Source organism: Psammomys obesus, unplaced genomic scaffold (genome assembly GCF_907164565.1).
Source record: "Psammomys obesus unplaced genomic scaffold, mPsaObe1.curated_primary_1811, whole genome shotgun sequence".
Lineage (NCBI taxonomy): Eukaryota > Metazoa > Chordata > Mammalia > Rodentia > Muridae > Psammomys > Psammomys obesus.
In genome coordinates, this window is record NW_026596125.1 from 6,845,281 (window position 1) to 6,865,280 (window position 20,000).

The 20,000-nt window shown below is 44.0% G+C and overlaps 2 protein-coding genes across 4 annotated transcripts in view; one reads left to right on the top strand and one right to left on the bottom strand.

Moving 5' to 3' along the window:
- Pcgf6 (polycomb group ring finger 6) overlaps nt 1-5,926 on the bottom strand; it is an 18,159-nt gene extending 12,233 nt beyond the window's left edge. For all 3 annotated transcript variants that reach the window (XM_055591669.1, XM_055591668.1, XM_055591667.1), the window contains exons 1-6: nt 5,502-5,926; nt 4,465-4,564; nt 4,277-4,373; nt 2,848-2,903; nt 2,693-2,752; nt 892-1,000 (exon numbers count right to left, since the gene is read on the bottom strand). In XM_055591669.1, coding sequence (XP_055447644.1) covers nt 892-1,000; nt 2,693-2,752; nt 2,848-2,903; nt 4,277-4,373; nt 4,465-4,564; nt 5,502-5,852 — 773 coding nt within the window. In that variant the 5' untranslated portion in view covers nt 5,853-5,926. The remainder of the gene's footprint in view (nt 1-891; nt 1,001-2,692; nt 2,753-2,847; nt 2,904-4,276; nt 4,374-4,464; nt 4,565-5,501) is intronic.
- A 13,904-nt stretch (nt 5,927-19,830) lies between these two features.
- Nucleotides 19,831-20,000, top strand: part of Taf5 (TATA-box binding protein associated factor 5) — a 15,318-nt gene continuing 15,148 nt past the window's right edge. The window contains exon 1 of the mRNA XM_055591646.1: nt 19,831-20,000. This exon is cut by the window's right edge and continues 394 nt beyond it. Within this exon, the coding sequence (XP_055447621.1) occupies nt 19,836-20,000 (165 nt within the window). The 5' untranslated portion in view covers nt 19,831-19,835.

Sequence of the window (20,000 nt, forward strand, 5' to 3'; positions counted from 1 at the left end):
GGAAGGAAGGAAGGAAGGAAGGAAGGAAGGAAGGAAGGAAGGAAGGAAGGAAGGAAGGAAGGAAGGAGAAAGTCAGTCAGTCTCTGGGCCACGAGGAGCAAGAGGCTGTGAGAAGTGCCCATGAGGACAAAGATGGAGCAGGAGGGGCCAGAGCAAGACTAGATGGCAAGTAGCATGGGACACAAGTCTAGGAAGTAGCTAAACTAGTAGACAGTTTAGAATAGATCTGTATATGGCCAGTTATGGTGCTTGAAGCTTATTAATAAATGTAACAAGTTTCAATTTCATTATTTGGGAGCTAGAACAGGCATAGAAAAAAAAAAAAACCCTTAATTTAAGTGGGACATGGTGCAAGCCTTTAATTCCAGCACTCAGAGAGGCAAGGGCAGGTGGACTGCTGTGAGTCAAGGCCTGCCTAATGCACAAAGTCTAGGACACAGAATCTAGGACACAAAATCAAGGCTACACAGAGACCCTGTCTCAAAAAAACCAAAAAATAAATAAACAAACCAACATTTACTCACACACACGCAAAATAAATACACCTTATTGCTTCAACGTGTGTCCTGAGTGTATACATGTGCACCACATGCCTGCAGGCACCTGGCAAGGCCAGAAGATGGTGTCAGGTCCTCAACTGGAGTTACAGACAGCTCTGAGTTGTGAGCCATGTGACTGATCTGGAACTAAACCTTTTCAAGAACAACAAACGTTCTTAACCACTGAGCCGTCTCTATTTACAAACCCGGCACGGTGGTTTACAAACTGCAAACCAAACACAAGAAGAGAAAAGAATAGTGCCTTGCGTTCACATCTAGCCTAGGTTACAATGTAAAAACCTTGCCTCAAAATGCCAAAAATAAGCAAATGATAGATTTTTAGGTCACTCACCCAATGAACTCAAGTAATAAAGACATATCAAGTTCAGGTGGAATACGAAACACTGACTCTAGGACTTTCTTAGTTCTTCCTTTGCTTGAAGGGACTGGCTGTGGAACAGCTATTTGAGACAGAAACAAAGTAGCAGATGTAGGATTAAAATTTTTACAAATTGAGATCTTTTAAGAATGAAACACACAAATATTACAGCTATGTAAACTAAGTTATTGTGAAGCACTGATTAAATCTCCTTTTCCTTAATAACATCAGTGAATCTGTCAAAATCACTAATTTTAAGGTGGAAAAAATGGCTCAGATGGTAAAGGTGCTTGCTGCCAAGCCTCTTTGCCCTAGGACACACATGGTGAGGTAAGCAGCTGATTTCTGCTGTGGGTATCTGTGCAAGAAAGTACAAACACATGTGTGCATCCATATACATGCATTCTCTCTCTAAATAAAAAAAAGAAAGTAAAGAAAAACAGTAAAATTAGCTGAAAGCTGAGGGAGCACTACACAATGGAAGGCAGATATGCGACTGATTTATCAGGGCCAGAGTTCACTAAAAACAGTAACAGCACTTACAGATAACACTTTAAAAATACCATGTGCAATACTCTTGCTTAGCACGTTACATGCACTCTCATTTAATCCTTACACATGTACTATATCTACACTTCAAAAAACCCAAACAAACAAACAAAACCTCACATCATAAAGAAACTGAGCCTTGGTAAACAATGTGCCTAAGGTCACCAAGTAACAGAAGAACCAAGAGTTAAACCCAAACCCAAGTCTACCCGACTTCTATGTTGTTACTAACATCATAAAAGTTAACACGTGCCCAGCATTATTAAAAGTACTTGTGTTGGCCAGGCAATGGCGGTAGCTGCCTTTAATCCCAGCACTAGGGAAGCAGAGGCAGGTGGATCTCAAGTGAGTTCAAGGCCAGCCCAGTCTATACTGGGAGTTTCAGGACAGCCAGGGCTACACAGAGAAACTGTGTATGTGGGTGGGTGGCAAAAAGAAAGTACTAGTATTAATCAATGTGTTTGTTTAATAAAGTGTGAAATTCATCTTTAGTTTATAGATGTCTGTTAATGACATTATTTCGTAACGTCACCTAACCTAATAAAGTGGCAGTGCTAGGGACTAGCTCACAGATTCTAGCTCCTGAGTGTGTCCAACACACACATTATGTCTCATTATGTTGCCCAGGCTGGCCTTGAACTCATGGCAATCCTCCTGACTCAGTCTTCTGAGTGCTGAGATTACAGGCTTGCACTATTACAGCCAATCCTCTTAATTCTTACAAACTGTTAGGTTATACTACAGCGTTACCTTCAAAATATTTCTCTTTGATAATATAACTAGATCCCAACAAGTACCTGTGACGGTTAGTTTTAATTTTTATTCAACTTAACACAATGTAGAATCACCTGGGAAGTCTTAACGAGGGATTGTCTATATCAGGAGGCCTGTGAGGAATTTTTTTTATATTACTCTATCTGGGAAGACCCAGCCTAAAAAAGTAGGTAGTGTAACTTCCCTGGATTTGTATCTTCAACTGTATAAAAGGGAGAGCTGAGCAAGAGGAATGCAGGTATTAACTAACGTCTCTCTGCTCTTAAGCGTGTCGTTACTAACAGTTCCCAGCTCTCACTGCCCTGATTTCCCTGCAATATGATGTGGCCTGAGCTGTTAGCACCTCTACCAGGTCTATTCTGTCATGTAACCAACGGAAATTGACAGTGTCCCGAGGACACAGTTTTATTCTTTAATCTGTGAATACATTACAGCACACATCCAAACTTACCAGGCTTAGGTACTTCTAGACCTCTTTCTTTATAGAAATCATGCATTTGCTTTTTTTCTCCTAAAAAAAGATAAAACACAGACTAAATTACATTTAAAATATAACTAATAGTCAGAAACTTTGGGATTTACAACTATGAAATAAAAGACACTTACTTTCCTCTAGATTGATCACTAATTTGTATACTATGTCTTGTAATTGTCGGTCCAACCTAATAAAAAGGATGGAGAGTATCTCAGAATTCAGAAAAATTAATTTTGGTGCAAAGCAAATTCACTGTTTTCCCTCAGGAGCAGATACCTATTTTAAAATTTTTTATTTATTTTATTTTTTGGGTTTTCAGCGTAGCCCTGGCTGTCCTGGGACTCACCCTGTAGACCAGGCCAGCCTCTAATCACCGAGATCCACTTGCCTCTGCCTCCTGAGTGCTGGGAATAAAGGTATGCATGCTACCACAAACAGGTTAGGAGCCAGACATCTTAATCATTAGAACGAGGCAGTACTCGCAGTGACTAAAATATATTTCATCTCAGAAAAACCAAGGAATTATATGTAATTATAAGTATTCACCAGGTGGTAGTGGAGCAGGCCTTTAATCCCAGCACTCTGGAGGCAGACAGGTTAGGAGCCAGAGGCAAGTGATCTCTGTGAGTTGGAGGGCAGCCTGGTCTACAAAGTTCTAGGACAGCCAAACTACCCAGAGAAATCCTATCTCAAAAACAACAAAACCCAAACAAGGTATTTAATAGATTCTTGAATAGTTAATAATTGTTCCTTGGTCTTGTATACCCAATAAGAATGTGAGCTTGAGGATGGAAACTACATTTTAATTGTTGTGTTCCATCTCATCTGGAGAGACGTTAAAAGTACTAGATGCTCTTTTAGAAGACGTGGATTCTATTCCCAGCACCCACATGGCAGCTCACAACCATCTGTAACTCTACTTCCAGGGGATCCAATGCCCTCTGTGGACTTCCAAAAGCTCCAAGTTAAAAAATAAATAAATAAAAATACTGAAGCCTGGTGCAGTGCTATACTCCTTTAATCCCAGCACTCGGGAAGCAGATGTCAGTTTGAAGCCAATCTGGTCTACAGAGTTCCAGGACAGCCAGAGCTACACAGAAAAACCCTGTCTCTAACTCAGCCTTCTTCCTCTCCAAGGAAGCAGCATGAGATGAAACATCAGTTACTATGCTGTCATGATCAACTAGTAAGGACAGCTGCTTCAGGGATTCTAGAACAGTGATCTAAATGCTGCAGCGTGGAAACGACCGGCTTAAACATCTCCACCTTCACTTGACTAATTAGGTTAAAATACCTAAAAACTCAGTGTTTGGTTTCATTTCTTTCTCTTGCCTTCCACTACCTACCACCTTTGCTGTTAAACTCTCCAGGAGCTCTCACAGTGCCTCGTACGCAGTCAGTGCCCCACACCCATTTCTTATGCAGTTCCCTTTCTTCTAATTTTAACAGCGTTCAGGAAATTACTCCCAACTACACAATGTCAAGTTTAAAAAACAAAAAAGTTAAACCTTAAGATAATTATTGTAAATGTGACTACATTTTAAATGCATATAGTCTTACCTTATATTATAAAGAGGCTGAGTCTGGTGGACAACTATGTTGCATTTTGGGCATCTGTTGCTATAGTAAAAATGTCTGACAATGCAGCTTTTACAAACTATTGGAAGAGAAAATGTTTAATTTAAGATGGTTTAAAGACATTTCAAACTTTTAAAAATACTATTCAGAAACGTGAACTATATGCTTACAGGTATGAAGACATTCTGTAATGGTAGTTGCATCTATTAGGTAACCTTTGCAAATGGAACACAAGATGTATGGGGTCAGTTCAGCAAGGTTAATCAGGCGCTGTAAATGCAATGGTAACAGTTTTAGAATACACGCCTTTGCCTTCTCACACTCACAAACCAGCTGGGTGAGGTAGTTTTTATTCCTGCTTACTCAAGTTAGCTGAGACGGAAGGAACTTTTAGCCCAGGAGTTCAAACCCAGGCCAAAGCAACACTGCAAGGCCTCATTTCAAAACAATTTAAGCCAAAATCTCAAGATTTCATTATAAGAAATGTAATTCAATCGCACCTCCAACCCTTCAAAATGCCAAACAAACAGAAAGCACTGCTTCTAAGGGGTCCCAATTCTCTGGCTGACACTACACTGACAGTGAAGGGCACCTGTTCTTTTGTCATTTTACCAAAAGTCCCTATACCAGCCTGGACTCCCCACATTAACAAGGATGACCCTGAACTTGCAACCTCCACCTCACGCATGTTGGTAGTAACGGTATTACAGGCGCCCGCTACCGCATCCAGCGTAAACAGTGCTGAGAATCGAACTCAGAGACTCCTGAAGGCCAGGGAAACACTGTACCAACCGGGCTACACCCCATCCCCGGGATGCCTTTCTTTACACATTAGTTACAAAAATGGGCAAACTACACTACGTTACAAAAACCAAAACAAAACCCAAGCCCTCCCCGTCATTACTGAAGGATTTACCGCCCTCTCAACGCCCTGCACAAAATGAGTACGTTCCTGTCTGACTTAGACGTCTAACCCCCTTCACGGCACGCAGAGACTTCTCTACACAAGAACCAGGACCCAGAGTGCGCTAAGCGATCTGCAGGGACTTCACAAAATAAGATCAAGGCGGGGGGCCACGCCTGGGTGGGCGGGGATGGAGGGCTACCCAAGCGCTGCGAGCTCGGGAACTGCGGGCGGCCGCAGTCCGCGCCCCGCTCGGTCGCAGAGACCGCCGGGGAGCAGCCAGGTCGGGCAGGTCGTCGGTACCTCCTCCTCGTCCTCGGACTCCGGCCGCCCGGACTCCAGCCGCAGCGAGAAGTGGCTCATCTCTTCCTCCTCCTCCTCTTCCTCCTCCATCTCCTCATCCTCTTCCAACTCCTCGTCGAAGTCCTCGAAGCGGCCTCTCAAGCGGCCCAGGCTACGCTCGGGCTCCAACTCCGGGGGCCGAGATCCGGAGCAGCCGGGACCGCCCGCCTCGGGCAAAAACGCCGGGCCCTCCTCACCGGCTGCGGGCGCCGGGGTGAGGGCGGGCGGCGAGATGGGAGGCGGCATGGCCGAGGCTCGCTCGGCCTCAGATGCGCGAGAGTTTTCCGTGGCGTCCGTCTCAGCCTCCTCCATGGCGGGGATCAGAAACGAAGCGGGCTGACCGCGAGGCAAGCCGAGGCGAGGCGAGGAGAACAGCTAGCGCGCGAGTGGAGCACGCGCCCCTCTCGTGCCAGTGCGCAGGCGCCGGCGCTCCGCAGGGGCCGCTGGGAAATGTGGTTTACCTAGGGGTTGCCTAGGTGTGGCGGAGCTGCTCAGGTGCGGGCGAGGCTTGCGGGCTGCGCCTTGAAAGGAACCTCACTCAATTTTTCTGGTCTGAGGCTTGCCATGCACTTTTCAAAAGGTCTGAAATGCTACAGTATCAGTATTTTACTTGCAGCAGCTTATTACTCGTAGAGCGTTAAAGTCTAGGTGCCATGTGATGTTGAATTAGGAATGATGATTTCATTTTGAGTACTAATTATGCTTTTTCTTCCGTGGCTAATGGTATCCATCTACTTAGTGAGACCTTTTTTCAAAAAACAAACAAAAAAGCTGAGATGGCTCAGCAGGTAAAGGAATTTGCCGCCAAGCGTGACGGCCTGCGTTCAATACCCATTATTCACGTGGTAGAAGGAGAGAATCGATTCCCAAAAGTTGTTGTGACTTCCACTTGTGTCCAAGGCTCATGTGTGCCCCACCACCACCACCAAATAATAGTAGTTAGTAGTAGTTGCTGTAATAGAAAACAAACAAACAAAAAAAAAAAAAACAAAAACAAAAAAAAACCAACTCCTCCATTGTAGAAGTTTGTAAGAACCATATCAAATCAATTTCAAGGCATTGGATGGATATGAAAAATAAAAAATAAAATGACTGGGGCCGAAGATAGAACTCAAAAGAAGAGAGTACTAGCCTACCCTGTGTAAAGCCATGATTTCTCTCCAGCACCAAAACCGTGACCCAGAATAGCAAAAAAGAAAAAAAAAGTCTGAGACATGAGGAAAAAAAATTAGAGGACAGCTTCAATAAGAACAGCCACATGAAAGGCTGGAGAGATGGCTCAGACCTTAAAAACACTGGACGCTATTCCAGAGGTCCTGGATTGGTGGCTCACAACCATCTATAGTGAGATTTGGTGCCCTCTTCTGGCTTGCAGGTGTACATGCAGACAGAACACTGCATATATAATAAATAAATAAATCTTAAAAAAAAAAAAAAAGCCACTGTGCTGACGTGTTTATTAATCGCAGCGTTCACGAGGCTGAAGTAGGCAGAATATTGCAGTGCAGGAATCTGAGCCACCTGGGCAGCAACAACCATGTCTCAACAACTGTGTCTCAAAAAGGGGAAAAAAACAACAATAACAACAACAACACAACAAAAAAACGAAACAGTGACTGTCTCAAGACCTTATGTTGGCGTCTTTATTTTGGATTCTTACATCTCTGCCTCTCTTCACCCCAATTCCTTCCAACACTGCAACACCAGGTAAGAGAGAAAGGAGGTTAGTTTCGAAGAGGGGGCGTAGTTCTCTTTAGCTACTTCCTGCTGCTTAGGGTCATTGGGTTTCTTGGGGCAAATCCAGTTTTCTTTTAGGGTATCTGCAACTTCTCTTCAAACCACAGCAGCAGCAGCCAGGAGCAGCAGGAGGCGAGCACCTGTTCCTCTCTGGGTTCTGGCACTTTATCCCCTCTCAGAGTACCCATAATTAAACTGTTCACAGCTGGCAAAGATCATGCTGCTCTTAGAGCGAACAGTCTGGTACTGTGGGCAGTCTAAAGCAGCCCCATATCCCATACCTGTAATTAAAACAAAAACACATTTACATAACATAACCGAGTTTTAAAAGACACCAAAACTCCTACTACGAACTTACCCACTGAAGGGTGTGTACCACTGTCCTTGGACTTCTGAACGCTATTGGTTCTATGAAGATGCGGCACTGTCTGGTGCTGGAAAGGTGACCCGCTGGCTAAGAGCACTTTGCTGCTCTTGCAGAGAGGCCCTGCTCTGGTTCCAGCACACACACTCACAATCATCTGTGACTCCAGTTCCAGAGGATCTTGTGCCCTCTTCTCTCCTCCCTGGGCACCAGGCATGCACGTGGTGAACATACATATATGTAAGCAAAGCATGCCTACACACAACAAAAATTAAAACTAAATAAAAAATATTTTTAAAAAGACTTGGAACTAGACAGTGAAGGTGCACCCGCTAAAAAATCAGCACTTGGAAGCAGAGGTAGGTGAATCTCTGAGTTCGAGTCTAGCCTGGTCTACAGAGTGAGTTCCAGGACAGCCAGAGCTACATAGAGAAACCCTGTCTTGAAACCAAAACAAACACCAACAAATGATTTGGAGGCTCCCTAAAGTTGGACTAAATACATTTTTTTTTTCCACTATGAGATAACCCAAGAAAGTGTGTGGACTAGAAAACAGAATGTTATGGTTTGAATATGTTTGAAAACTTGGTTCCTAACTGATGGTCCTGTTTGGGAGTTGTGAAACCTCAGGTTTGTGTGGCTTAGCTAGAAGTGGTGGTAACTGCACGCAGGTTTGAAAGATATCCATTTCTAGTCCTACTTTGAGCTCTCTGCTTCCTCCTTCAAATGGCATAGGAGGAGCTATGTCACACACTCCTAGCACCACAGAGATGCCCCAATAGACACTACAGAAATCTTTTGAAGCCATGAGTCAAAGTAAATCCTTTCTTCCTCTTAAAAAAAAAAAATAAGAAAAAAAAAGACCAAATTAACAAAACATAAAAATTGCCACATAGATCAATTGGAATAAAATTAAGAAGTCAGAAAAAAAAAAAAACCCTCACATTTAAGTCATGTGACCCTTGAGAAGAGTGCCAAGATAGTTCAAAGAGGGAAATAAGTCTTTTCTTTCTCTTCAGTTTCGATGACATCTATTTCTGGCGCCCGCGTGTATGCTGCATAGCCGCAAGCGCAGGAAAATGGAGGACAGCGTGGTTAAGCTGGTTCTCTTCGTCCACATTCTCGTGTTCCAGGGATGGGGCTCAAGTTATCAGGCTTGCCAGCAAATGTCTCTATCTTCTGAACCATCTCACTAGCCCTCTCCTGTATTTTGTTTGTTTGAGGCAGAATTCCTCTGCATCCCTGGCTATCCTGGAACTTGCTCTGTAGACAAGGCTAGCCTCAAATTCAGAGACCCGCCTGCCTCTGAATGCTGGAGTTAAAGGCATAGGCAACCACACCTGGCCTCTGTTTTGTTTTTCTGAGGCAGGGTCTTGTTCTGCAGCCAAAGCTGACCTAGCATTGAACCCAGTGATCTACTTGCCTCAGCCTCTCAAGTGCTGGAATTTCAGGCATAAACTCCCTTGCTATTCATTTTTTTAAACTGTCAAATGACAAAAGAAAATATAGATTAGAAAAATAAAAATATAGATCTTTTATACTTATAAACACCATAAAGAAAAAATATAGTGATGGATACCCTCTTAATCATTGAACATTCCATAAACCTTTCTGCCTGATGTCTGTATATCCCATTGTTTGAGTAAGCCTAAAACAAGAGAGAAAGTCCAGAAAGAAATAAGAGTGCTCAGAGCCTGGGTAAGAGTGGTATCTCACGTCACTGAGGCAGATACAGACTTTCCAAAGGAGGGCTTTGTGAAAACAGCCATCCAGAGAGAAAAGTTAAAAGAGCAGGGGAAGTTGCAAAATGCTTATTCCTTTCTATCGTCAAGGAAATCTAGAACTGTGATTGACCCTTGATCAACCCCTGGAACTGTGGTCATTAGTGTTTATTTCCTGTCAATGATTGATAGTTTTGATGTCTACGCCTGTGGCAATGAACCATATTGTGCCAGTTTGTGACATTGCTTTGTACAATGACAGGATTTATAATGTTCATGAATCTGGTTTCATTGTTGGAGAACTGACTTTTTGAGACACAGTTGTGGCTAGCTATGTAGCAAGATACATAGCTTTTTGTTTTGTTGTTGTTTTTTTTCTGTTATTTTGTTTGTTTTGAGATGGGGACTTGCTATGCAGCCTTGGCTGGCTGGAAATTCACTATGTAGAGCAAGCTGGCATCAAAGTCAGAGAAATTCATCTGTCTCTGCCTCTCAAGAGAAAGGATTAAAGGAGTTCACCACAGCTGGTCCTGACTCTTGTATGTATTTTCAGAGGATTATCAGGTTTTTGAAACCATGGAACTCCTGGAATACTTTTTCAACTTGATTATTACCATTGTCATTATATTAGTGTGTGTCTGCATGTGTGCATGATGTCTGTGGGACAGAGTGTGTCCAGGTGAGAAGTCAATTCTGTAGAATTGGTTCTCTTCTTCCACCTTCAAGCACCTTTACCTGCTAGGCCATCTTGTTGGGTTCCGTAAATTCTTAAAAAAAAAAAAAAAAAAAGCAAAACAACAACAACCACCACAAACAACAATAGACAATTAACTTTATTTTTCTTGCATTAAAACTCTTAGTGGTAGCCATTGCTGGAGCCTGGGTCTTCCAAACAGAGACTCTGGTGTGGGTTTTCACAAGATAGTCAGTGAATTGCTGATAAGGAGACTTGATGAACAGTCTTTTTCCAGAGATCAGGGCCAGGTAGCTGTAGGTCTTGGAGATGGCATTAAAGGTGGCCTTGACAAAATTGCCCAGGGTGGCAGTACAGCCCCTGGCTGGTGTGTAGTAGTCATCAATACCAGTTATTATCAGTAGCTTCTTGGGCACAGAGGCAAAGACCATACCAGTGCCTCTTGGGGCAGGGATGAGACCCACCCACAGAGCCATAGCAGCCTGTCCTTGCATGGAACACTATGGGCCTGGCCAATCTTGTTCCCCAAGTAGCCTTTCCAAACAGGGATGACGGAAAGCTTGGCCAAGGTGATGGCTCCTTGGATGGCAGGGGCCACCTCTTTGGAGTACCTAACACAAAGAGCAATGTGAGCATTGTAGTTCCCAATAGTGACAAAAGCCTTGAACCTGTCCTCTGGCCAGCCTGAGTCTCCTCTGTGCTGGCATGATCTCTAGAACCTCATCCTTTAAGGATGTGCCCAGAAAAAACATCCATAATCTCAGATTCCTTAATGGGCAGGGAGAACAGGTAGATCTCCTCCAGGGGCGTAATCTTCATGTTCTTGACCAGGCGGCCCAGCTTCCACTCCTTGTCTTCAGGTTTACCTCCATGACTCCTGCAGCCTTGACCATGGGCCTCAGCCATGACCTCATTCCCTAAGACACCTCCCTCCCCCATTTGGTGTTTTCCCAAACAAGAAGAAGCTTCTTAGATACTTTTGATTAGATCTGTCCCCCTTTACTTGGCAGTACTGGAAAGCGAACGCAGGGCCCTGAAAATGCTTAGTGGTTGTTCTGCCACTGAGAAACATTGCCAAATCCTGAAAAGTTTTTGCAAAAAACATTTAGATGCATACCTTATACTATATACAAGATTAAATCTAAACTGATTCGTGAACAAAAGAAAAAAGAAACCAAGCTGCAAAAGAAACCATGGGTGAATTCCTTCTTAACCACACTGAAAAGAAAGGCATCCTACCTATGATTCTCAGTCCAGATGCAGTAAAATATAAATTTGATTTCTTGTAAAAGCACACATGAAAAAACTATAGCTTCCATCTCAGATAAAAAGCTAATTTTGAGCCAGGTGGTGGTGGCAGCAGTATTGTTGTTGTTGTTGTTGTTGGTGGTGGTGGTGGTGGTGGTGGTGGTTGGTGGTGGTGGCGGTGGCAGCCAGCCTTTGCTGATCTGTGAGTTCAAGGCCATCCTGTCTTGAAAAAAAAAAAAAAGTAAACTAATTCTTTTACTAATTCTTTTATTGATATATAAATATAACAGTATGTTTTGGGGGTGCATTGTTTGTTTGTTGGGTTGGTTTTACTTTGTTTTTTGAGACAGGGTTTCTCTGTGTAGCAACCCTGGCTGCCCCGAGGTTGGTCTGGAACTTGCTATGTGGACTACACGGAACTGCCTGCCTCTGCCTCCAGAACACTGGGATTCAAGGCGTGTGCCACCATGCCTGGCCTGTAATAGTATGTCTTCTGTAGTGGAAGTTTTGCTTTCTTTAAAAACGCAGTTATGTAAGTATGTTTTTGTTTGAATCCCAAGTGTGGGATATGGGGCTGCTTTTAGTTTGTCCACAGCTGTTAACTCTGATTGCCTCACGGGGGCTCAGAAAAGGGCCTGATGTTTGCCAGCTCCCTTAATTCTGAAGACTCTGAGAGGGTATAAATACCAGAGCACCGAGAGGAGGCGGGCTGCGGCCAGTTTGCCCTGCCCCTTTGCTGGTTTGCTGTTTAGCTGGGCCACGGGGCCTAGTGTCCACAAAGACTGGGATTGCCCCAAGGAACTAAGTCTAAAGAGGTCTATGTCCCTTTCCCTTCTAACCTTCTTTCTCGCCTACCTAGTGTTGGGGGTTGGAAGGGAGGTAAAGGTATAAGAAACTCCAATAAAGTAGATAAAAAGAATGCCACAGTCTTATTTCTAGTCTACCTGCTTTTCTTTTGTGTTACATCTGTTTTGTTGTTTCTTGAGCCAGATGGGACCCAGACTGGGCTCAGACTTGCTGCAATCCTCCTGCTTCTGCTTCCCAAGTGCTAGAATTACAGGTGTATGACACCTGATTGGCTCCATGTACTTCTTATAAGATGGATTATAATTTGTTAGTGTATAAGCTGGGTTTTTTTTTTCTTTTTTTGTATAGGATTTAGGTAGTTTACTGTATACCAGAGCACATCTTAGAGGTCCTGGATAGATATATATATATATAGTCAACTTTACACAAGCTGCGGTCATCTCAGAAGGGGAAAATTTCAACTGAGAAAAAGCCTCTGTTAGACTGGCTTGCAGGCAGGTCTGTGCTTTCTTAATTCATGCCTGATGCGGCACTATGCACAGTGCCACTCTTGGGCAGGTGATCTTGAAGCCAGGCGATGGTGTCACACACCTTTAATCCCAGTATGGCCTCTACATCAGCTCCTGCTTCCAGGTTCTGGCTTTGAGTTCCTGCCCGGACTTTCCCTCATGATAGACTAACTATAAAGTGTAAGTTGAAAGTTCCTCCCCAAGTTTCTTTTGGTCATGGTGTTTTACCACAGAAATAGAGAGCAAGTCATAACAAGGAGTGAAGATGGACAATAATCAAAGGAACCATTGCAAAGGCACCATTGGGTAGATATACATATCAGGAAAGCTTTATACTTTTTTTTTTTTTTGAGACAGCGTTTCTCTGTGTAGACTTTACTGTCTTGGGAGACAGTAGACCAGGCTGGCCTCGAACTCATAGAAAGCCACCTGCCTCTGCCTCTGCTCTCTAAGTGCTGGGACTGAGCACTCAGCTGTGTGCCCCCATGTCTGTCTTATACTATTTCTTTTTAGATGATTTATTTTTATTATTTTAAATTATGTGTATGTGTGGGTGGGGGCAGGCCCTCTAGGAGGCTAGAGGCCTGGTATCCTCTGGAGCTGCACAATTACAGGCAGTTGTGAGCTGGCCAACACTGGTCCTGGAAACCAAACGCAGGTCCTCTGGAAGAGCTGTAAATGTTCTCAGCCAATGAGCCACCTCTCTAGCTCCCAGCTTTATAATACTTTTTAAATCTTCTACAACAAACAGCTCTTCCTCAGGGGCTCTTTTTTTTTCTGTCCAGGTGATTGACAGGCCCTTTTGGATTGAGTCTTACAGGAGGAAATGGGGTCACTTGGTTTCTTCATTTGTAGTGTTAGAGATCAACTCAGAGCTCCATGAGCTTTCGACAAGCACTCTACCACTGAGCTACACTCCCCACTCAAAACTGAAGAGTAATATAGAAAGGATCTCTCCAAAAAATATGACAAGATGTTCAAATTCTCTGACCATGAGAAGAATGTTAATTCGAATGGATACAGAGTGGCTGGTATAAGTGAAGAGAGATGCATGCTGTTGATCCTTATGACCTTGAGTTTGATCCCCAGGACCCCTATAGCACAAGGAAAGAACTAGTATCCCCAGATTATCCTCTGATGGCCAGATACGTGCTGTGGCATCCATGTATTCCCACACACACACACACACACACACACACACACACACACACACACTCAAGCAAATGTAATTTAAAATTAAATACAAAGACACTGAGACTGACTTGTGGTCAAAATAGTAAAATACTTCGTCCTGTCTTTGCAATAGGGTTTAGATAAAAACTCCAATATCATAAAGACTTCTGAGGTCTTTAGGATGTAAATAGCATCAGCCAGCTTGACAAAGGAAACTAGACTTAAGTTTTGTGTCACTTTTATTCCTCCCAGAGACAGGGTTTCTCTGTGTAGCCTTGGGTCACTTTGTAGACCAGACTGGCCTCGAACTCACAGAGAGCCTCTTGCCTCTTCCTCCCAGAGTGCTGGGATTACAGGCATGCACCATCACACCCGGTGATTTGTTTTACTTTTGAGACAGCATCTCACCACTTAGCCCTGGTCGTCCTAGAACTTGCTCTGTAGAGCAGCCTAGCCTCAAACTTACAGAGGGCCACCTGCTTCCAGAGTACAGGGATTAAAAGTATCACCACACCTGGCTAGAATTCAGGTTTTTTTTTTTTTCCATGTTGTTATTGTTTGAGCCTCAAATAGCCCAGGATGGCCTCTGACTCCTTATGTAGCCCAGGATAATCTCGAATGTCTTTCTTTTATCTGTACTTTGCTGAGATTACAGGAATGTGCCACTATGGCTACTCCAGAGCTCAGGGCCTGACTCACTTACCCTTTACTGAGTTTCCCCTCTGGCATCCCTGGGCCTGGACTCAACATAAACTAAGGAGTAGACTGTGTACCACAGTAGACAGAACTCTGGGAGAAGAACTCCAGTACTGGAGGTCAGAGGTTAAGAGCACTTGCTACTCTTCCTCAGAACCTGGGTTGGGCTCCCATCATCCACCCAGGTTCATAATCATCTCTAACTCCAGGTTCGGGGGATCGGATGCTCAATTTTGGCCTCTAAAGGCATCAGACATACATTCCAGCAAAACACTTACACACACCCCAAAACCATAAACCGTTGACTGCATATAAGTCCTCAGGGAAGTGGGGTTCACAATCCCCCCGACATACCTCCCATAGCGATTCACAGCTGCTGTGAGTTCAGGAACGGAATATCCATGTCATGCCTGTGCATGAATAGCTCCTTCTTGAGCTGAGGGCTTAGGAGCACGAGGGAAGCCTCCAGTGCCAGCCTGATTACTCAACACCCTGCAACTCGGGCATGTAGGGTCTTCAGTGATAGGATTTTACCTCAAGTTCTGGTGGGCAACCAACCAGAGTGACAACCGCCTGCATTGTTTTGGGAGCTTCAAGAGCTTTATATTCTTCCTGGATGTTTTCAGGCTTCTCTCAGCAGTGACCCCCAGACCCGCAGACGCCCAGCTTTTACCAGCTAACAAGATAAAGATGGCTTTAAATGGAGTACATGCTTAGCAAAAGTTACAGCGAAGCTGGGAACGAATATGCTTGTAAGCAGGTGTGGGTATCGGCTGCCCCATACTCACACCCGAGGGCACAGAAATGTGCAGAGCTGCAAAAGGAGCACAAGTCCTGAGTTCCTTTGTGTGACAGCTGCTCAAAGGGACAGAGCTGTGGTTTCAAGGAGGCCATGCCATGCTTGAGGAAAGCCTTTCCTATTTGTCTCTCCCCTCCCACCCCCATCTCCTTCTGGGAAGATGTCTAGAGACAAGCTACAGGAAAGTTTTCTGAATTGTGCAAATCTTCATTTATGTATAGGTTCTAGTGAACGTATGCTTGTATGTGCATGGGGGGCTGGCAACTGAGGTCACGGGACCCAAATAGGAACACGAGAGAATTATCCAAAGAAACTGGAGATTCATGGAGAAATATAATGAAATATGGATAAAAATACAACTTCAATTGAAGCCAAAAACTGAACTAGATGCAGCAGAATACATTTATCAATAGAAAAACAATTTCAGTAAGATAGTCTGTTAACAGGTCCTCCAGACCTCAGCACAACTGACTCCATGATGGAAGTGCCATTCAGTTCGTAAAACTCAGTATGCAGACAGCACCACCTGCCAAAATGAAAACAAAAACCTAATCCATCAAGTCCACAGTGTTGGGAAGTCTCTAAATGTAGTAACTTGCTTTTTGGCTTCAATAGTTTCATTTCTGGCTAACTGTTCTTGGTAACTGATATATATCAGCCCAGGATTTTCTTTTTCTTTAAAGTTCATCCTGAGAAAGGTTCAGCGCTACACTAAGATCCTGAATACCCAGCATAGTTGTGAGCAGGTCAATAGACTTTGTATTGCCCAACCACTATTCTCTTGTGGATTACAACAAACCCGGTTTTTAAAAATTATTTTTGTTTTCTGTGCATTGATGCTTTGCCTGCATGTTTGTCTGTGGATCCCCTGGAACTGGAGTTACACCTAGTTGTAAGCTATCATATGGGCCTGGGACTTGAACCTGAGTCCTCTGGAAGAGCAGCTGGGCCATCTCTTCAGCCCCAAACCCATAATTTTTTTTTTTTCCTTCAGTTGTTCAAGACAGAGTTTCTCTGTGTAGCCCTGGCTGTCCTGGAACCCATTCTGTAGACCAGGTTGGCCTTGAGCTAAGAGATTTGCCTGTTGCTGCCTCCTGAGTGACAAACCCATATTCTTTAATTTTTTTTAAAAACTCTATTCTTTGTAAATTCCACATCATGCACCCAATCCCATTCATCTTCCTGTCCCGTCATATCTACCGTCTGCACTTGCAACCTTCCCCCTCAAAAGAAAATAAAAAACAGAAGACAAAGCAAAATCTTGTTGTGGAAGCTATAAAGTGTCACACAGTACATATCCTTTTGTCCACACATCTTTACTTGCAAATGTTTGTTGTAATAAGCTCTAGTTCAAGGCTTCTGCTATACAATACAGGATCCTCACTGGCACTCTTTTTGGATAGTCTGTTGTTGCCTGTTCTCAGAAAGATGCTGTAGTTTTGGATCTGCAGGACTGGCCCCTTCACATGCTCCAGCAGGTCATAGATGGGGCAGATGTTGGGGTGGGCCAACTCCAAGACCTGGATCTGGGCCTGGGAGGTATCTGAGGTAGTCAACCTGACAGCTCACCACCAAGGCAAGCGTTCTAGCACTGCCCTGTTAGCTCACCCAATTCCTCAAGGAGCAAGGGGCGGAGCCAGCTCTGCTATAGCCAGTGAGGGGCAGGGACAGCTCTCCCACCTGCTGGAGGTGGTGGGGGAAGGTGAGAGAGACCATCTCTCCAGCACCCACACCATCTCAATGCATATGAGTGTCTAGGCCAGCTCTCCTACACTCATACCCTCAGGCCGGCTCACCTGTGACACCCCACCTGCCCACCCACATACCAGGGCCAGCTCTGCTGTGCTACCCAGGTGTGGTGCAGGGTCCACTCTCCTGAGTGCTGCAGCAGCTAAGGAGCAGGGCCAACTTTCTCAAGTGCCACAGCCAGTGAGGAGCAGGGACAGCTCTGTACAGCCCTTGGACATCAACATAGTCCCAGGTAGCAGCCCAGACCAGAGATATCTGCAGATATCTGGTGGTAATGAGCCATGGACATCATCCACACAGACCTAGCCCTCAGTGGCAGCATGGCCAGGCTTCACCATGGCCTCAGGTGGCAGGGCAGGCTATTCACATCAGGCTATTTCTCTCCATCCTCCAGTCTCCAGTTCCTCCTTTCTTCATAGCGCTCAAACAGGTCCGCTTCTCTTTTTCTCCCATCTCTCCACTACATACTTGCACATCATAGTGGCTCCAAATGAGGGTGGGCCACAAGTGGTGGCAGCAGGCCCCAAACCCATAGTCTTAAAGAGATGTTCATATTGGCTGAGAGTGGCAGCATATATCTGTGATAATTCTAAGCATGAGTAAGGCTGAGGTAGAAGATGGTAAGTCACAGCCCAAGCTGTGGTGTAGCCCACAGCTTGGGCTACACAGTGAGAGTCTGTCAAACAAACAGACAGAAAACCCACACAAACCAAAACTGTTCATCCGGGTCTTGCTACCTTGGCAACACTAACATTTTGAGTTGGATAATTATAAGCTATGAAAAAGATGTTTTTGAGGAACTGTTGTCCTGCGCATTTTAGTATGTCTAACAGCATTTCTGAATTCTACGTGCTTGATGCCAAAAGCATTTTCAAAAATATCTGCACACACTGTCAAATATCCACAGAGAATAAAATCATTTGGTTGGGTTGTAGAAGACAGGAAAAATAAAAATAAAGAAACAAATCAAAATACTATAAAATTCAATGGTTGAAGACTATAAACTCAATAAGTGGAGCAATATAGACCTATGCTAAAAATGTATTACTTCACTGAAAAGAAAAATCAGGTAGAAGGAATAAAAAAAAGCCTGGTACACTCTAAGCAAGCATAAACAGCAAGCTGACCTCAAAGACAAAACTATCCATTGACACATGCATAGGAAGAGATTTTAAAAGAGGGAACAGGAAAAAGGAAGAAATATTTGTAGCTGTGCTTACTAAACATTAAGATCTACAGAAAAAAATGTCAGAATGAAAGAGTGACATCCAGAGAAGGAATGGATACCCTGCAAAGACCCAGATTGACAGCAGACTCTCAGAAGGAGGAGGACTCTGAGAGCAGGGGTCAGAAAGGAAGAAGACAGAAACAAGAAAATAAAAGTGGGTCTCCTGGGCACTCAGTGAGTTTCTTTCTTTTGGTGGAACAGGGATGATTGTATTTGCACTCATTCACCTCAGCAAAAGTACCAACTAGACACTCTGGAATTTCTGAGACTCCATAGAGAGGACAAGGGTGGCCATACTGTGAGTCACACCCCCTCTTCTGATCTCTTCCCAATTAAGGGCTGCTACTGTAGCTCAGCGGTAGAGCACTTGCCTAGTATTCAAGAGGTGGGGTGAGGTTCAGTTCCCAGTTCCGCTTTAAAAAAACAACAGAATGGTGAGAATTAATAATTAGTACACAGCATAAACATTTCAGCCACAAAAGCTTCTATATAAAAACGTTTTAGCTTTGTATGTGATCCCGGCACTTAGAAGGTGAAGGCAGGAGGACCAGAAATTCAAAGTTGTCCTTAATTACACAGCAAGTTCACGGCCAGCCTGGGTGCTCTTTCTGGTTTTTTGAGACAGGGTTTCTCTGTGTTGTCTTGGCTGTTTTGGATTCTCTTTGTAGACAAGGCTGTCCTTGAACTCACATCTGTCTGTCTCTGTCTCCTGAGTGCTGGAATTACAGGTGTGTGCTACCATCACCTGGCTAAACAATCTTTTCTTTCTTTCTTTTTTTTTTTTTTTTAAAGTTTTTAAAGAGATAAATGGTTTATTTGATAACAAGGAATGAACAGACATTTAAAAACTTTCTCACTCTTTAAATTTATAATTGATTTTGTTGTTGTTGTTTGAGACAAGGTCTCCTTGTGTAGCCCTGGCTGATCTAGGTAACAATCATTATGTCTCTGCCTTCGGCTTAAATTTATTTTTAAAAAATAAATCCAATTTAAAGGCTTTTTATTACAATATAGCATATACTGTAAAGTTCACAAAGCTGGATTTTTTACAGGAATTAAAACTTAAATGAAAAGTGGCCACGGCTCAGCTCACAGTATTAGAAAAATCTTACCAGAAACTCAGAAGACTCCTAATAAATGGCATGTGCTTTTGAATTAAATATCTAGACTTGAATCTTCGTTCTTTCTTCGTGTGTGATTTTAGCACTGTATTTAAACTCTGTGGGTTTTGGTTAAGCCGCCTGTAAAGACTCCAGGGATTAGCACCCTTTAAAATTGTTGAATTAAAAGAACTCGTATACTGTAAAACGTCTATCTTAATGTCTCAATGTAGCCTGCCTGCAATAAACGTAATTATCAGGCAAATGTAATAGAGACGGTAACCAACTCCCACTTCCTGCCTGCCTTTCACTCGGTTTTGAAAATAGCTCTTGCTCATGCCCTTTTCTCCTCGCTAGCTCCGCCTCTAGCCGTAAACGGCCTGCCCCAGCTGTCGTGAAACGCTCCACCCCGCCCTCCATGTGGCGAAAACGCAGTCACGCTTGACGGCGCGAGGTGGCTCAGCCGCAAGATGGCGGCGCTGGCGGAGGAGCAGACGGAGGTGGCGGTCAAGCTAGAGCCTGAGGGACCGCCGACGCTGCTACCTCCGCAGGCTGGCGACGGCGCAGGCGAGGGTAGCGGTGGCACGCCAAACAACGGTCCCAACGGCGGCGGCGGGAATGTGGCGGCGACGGCG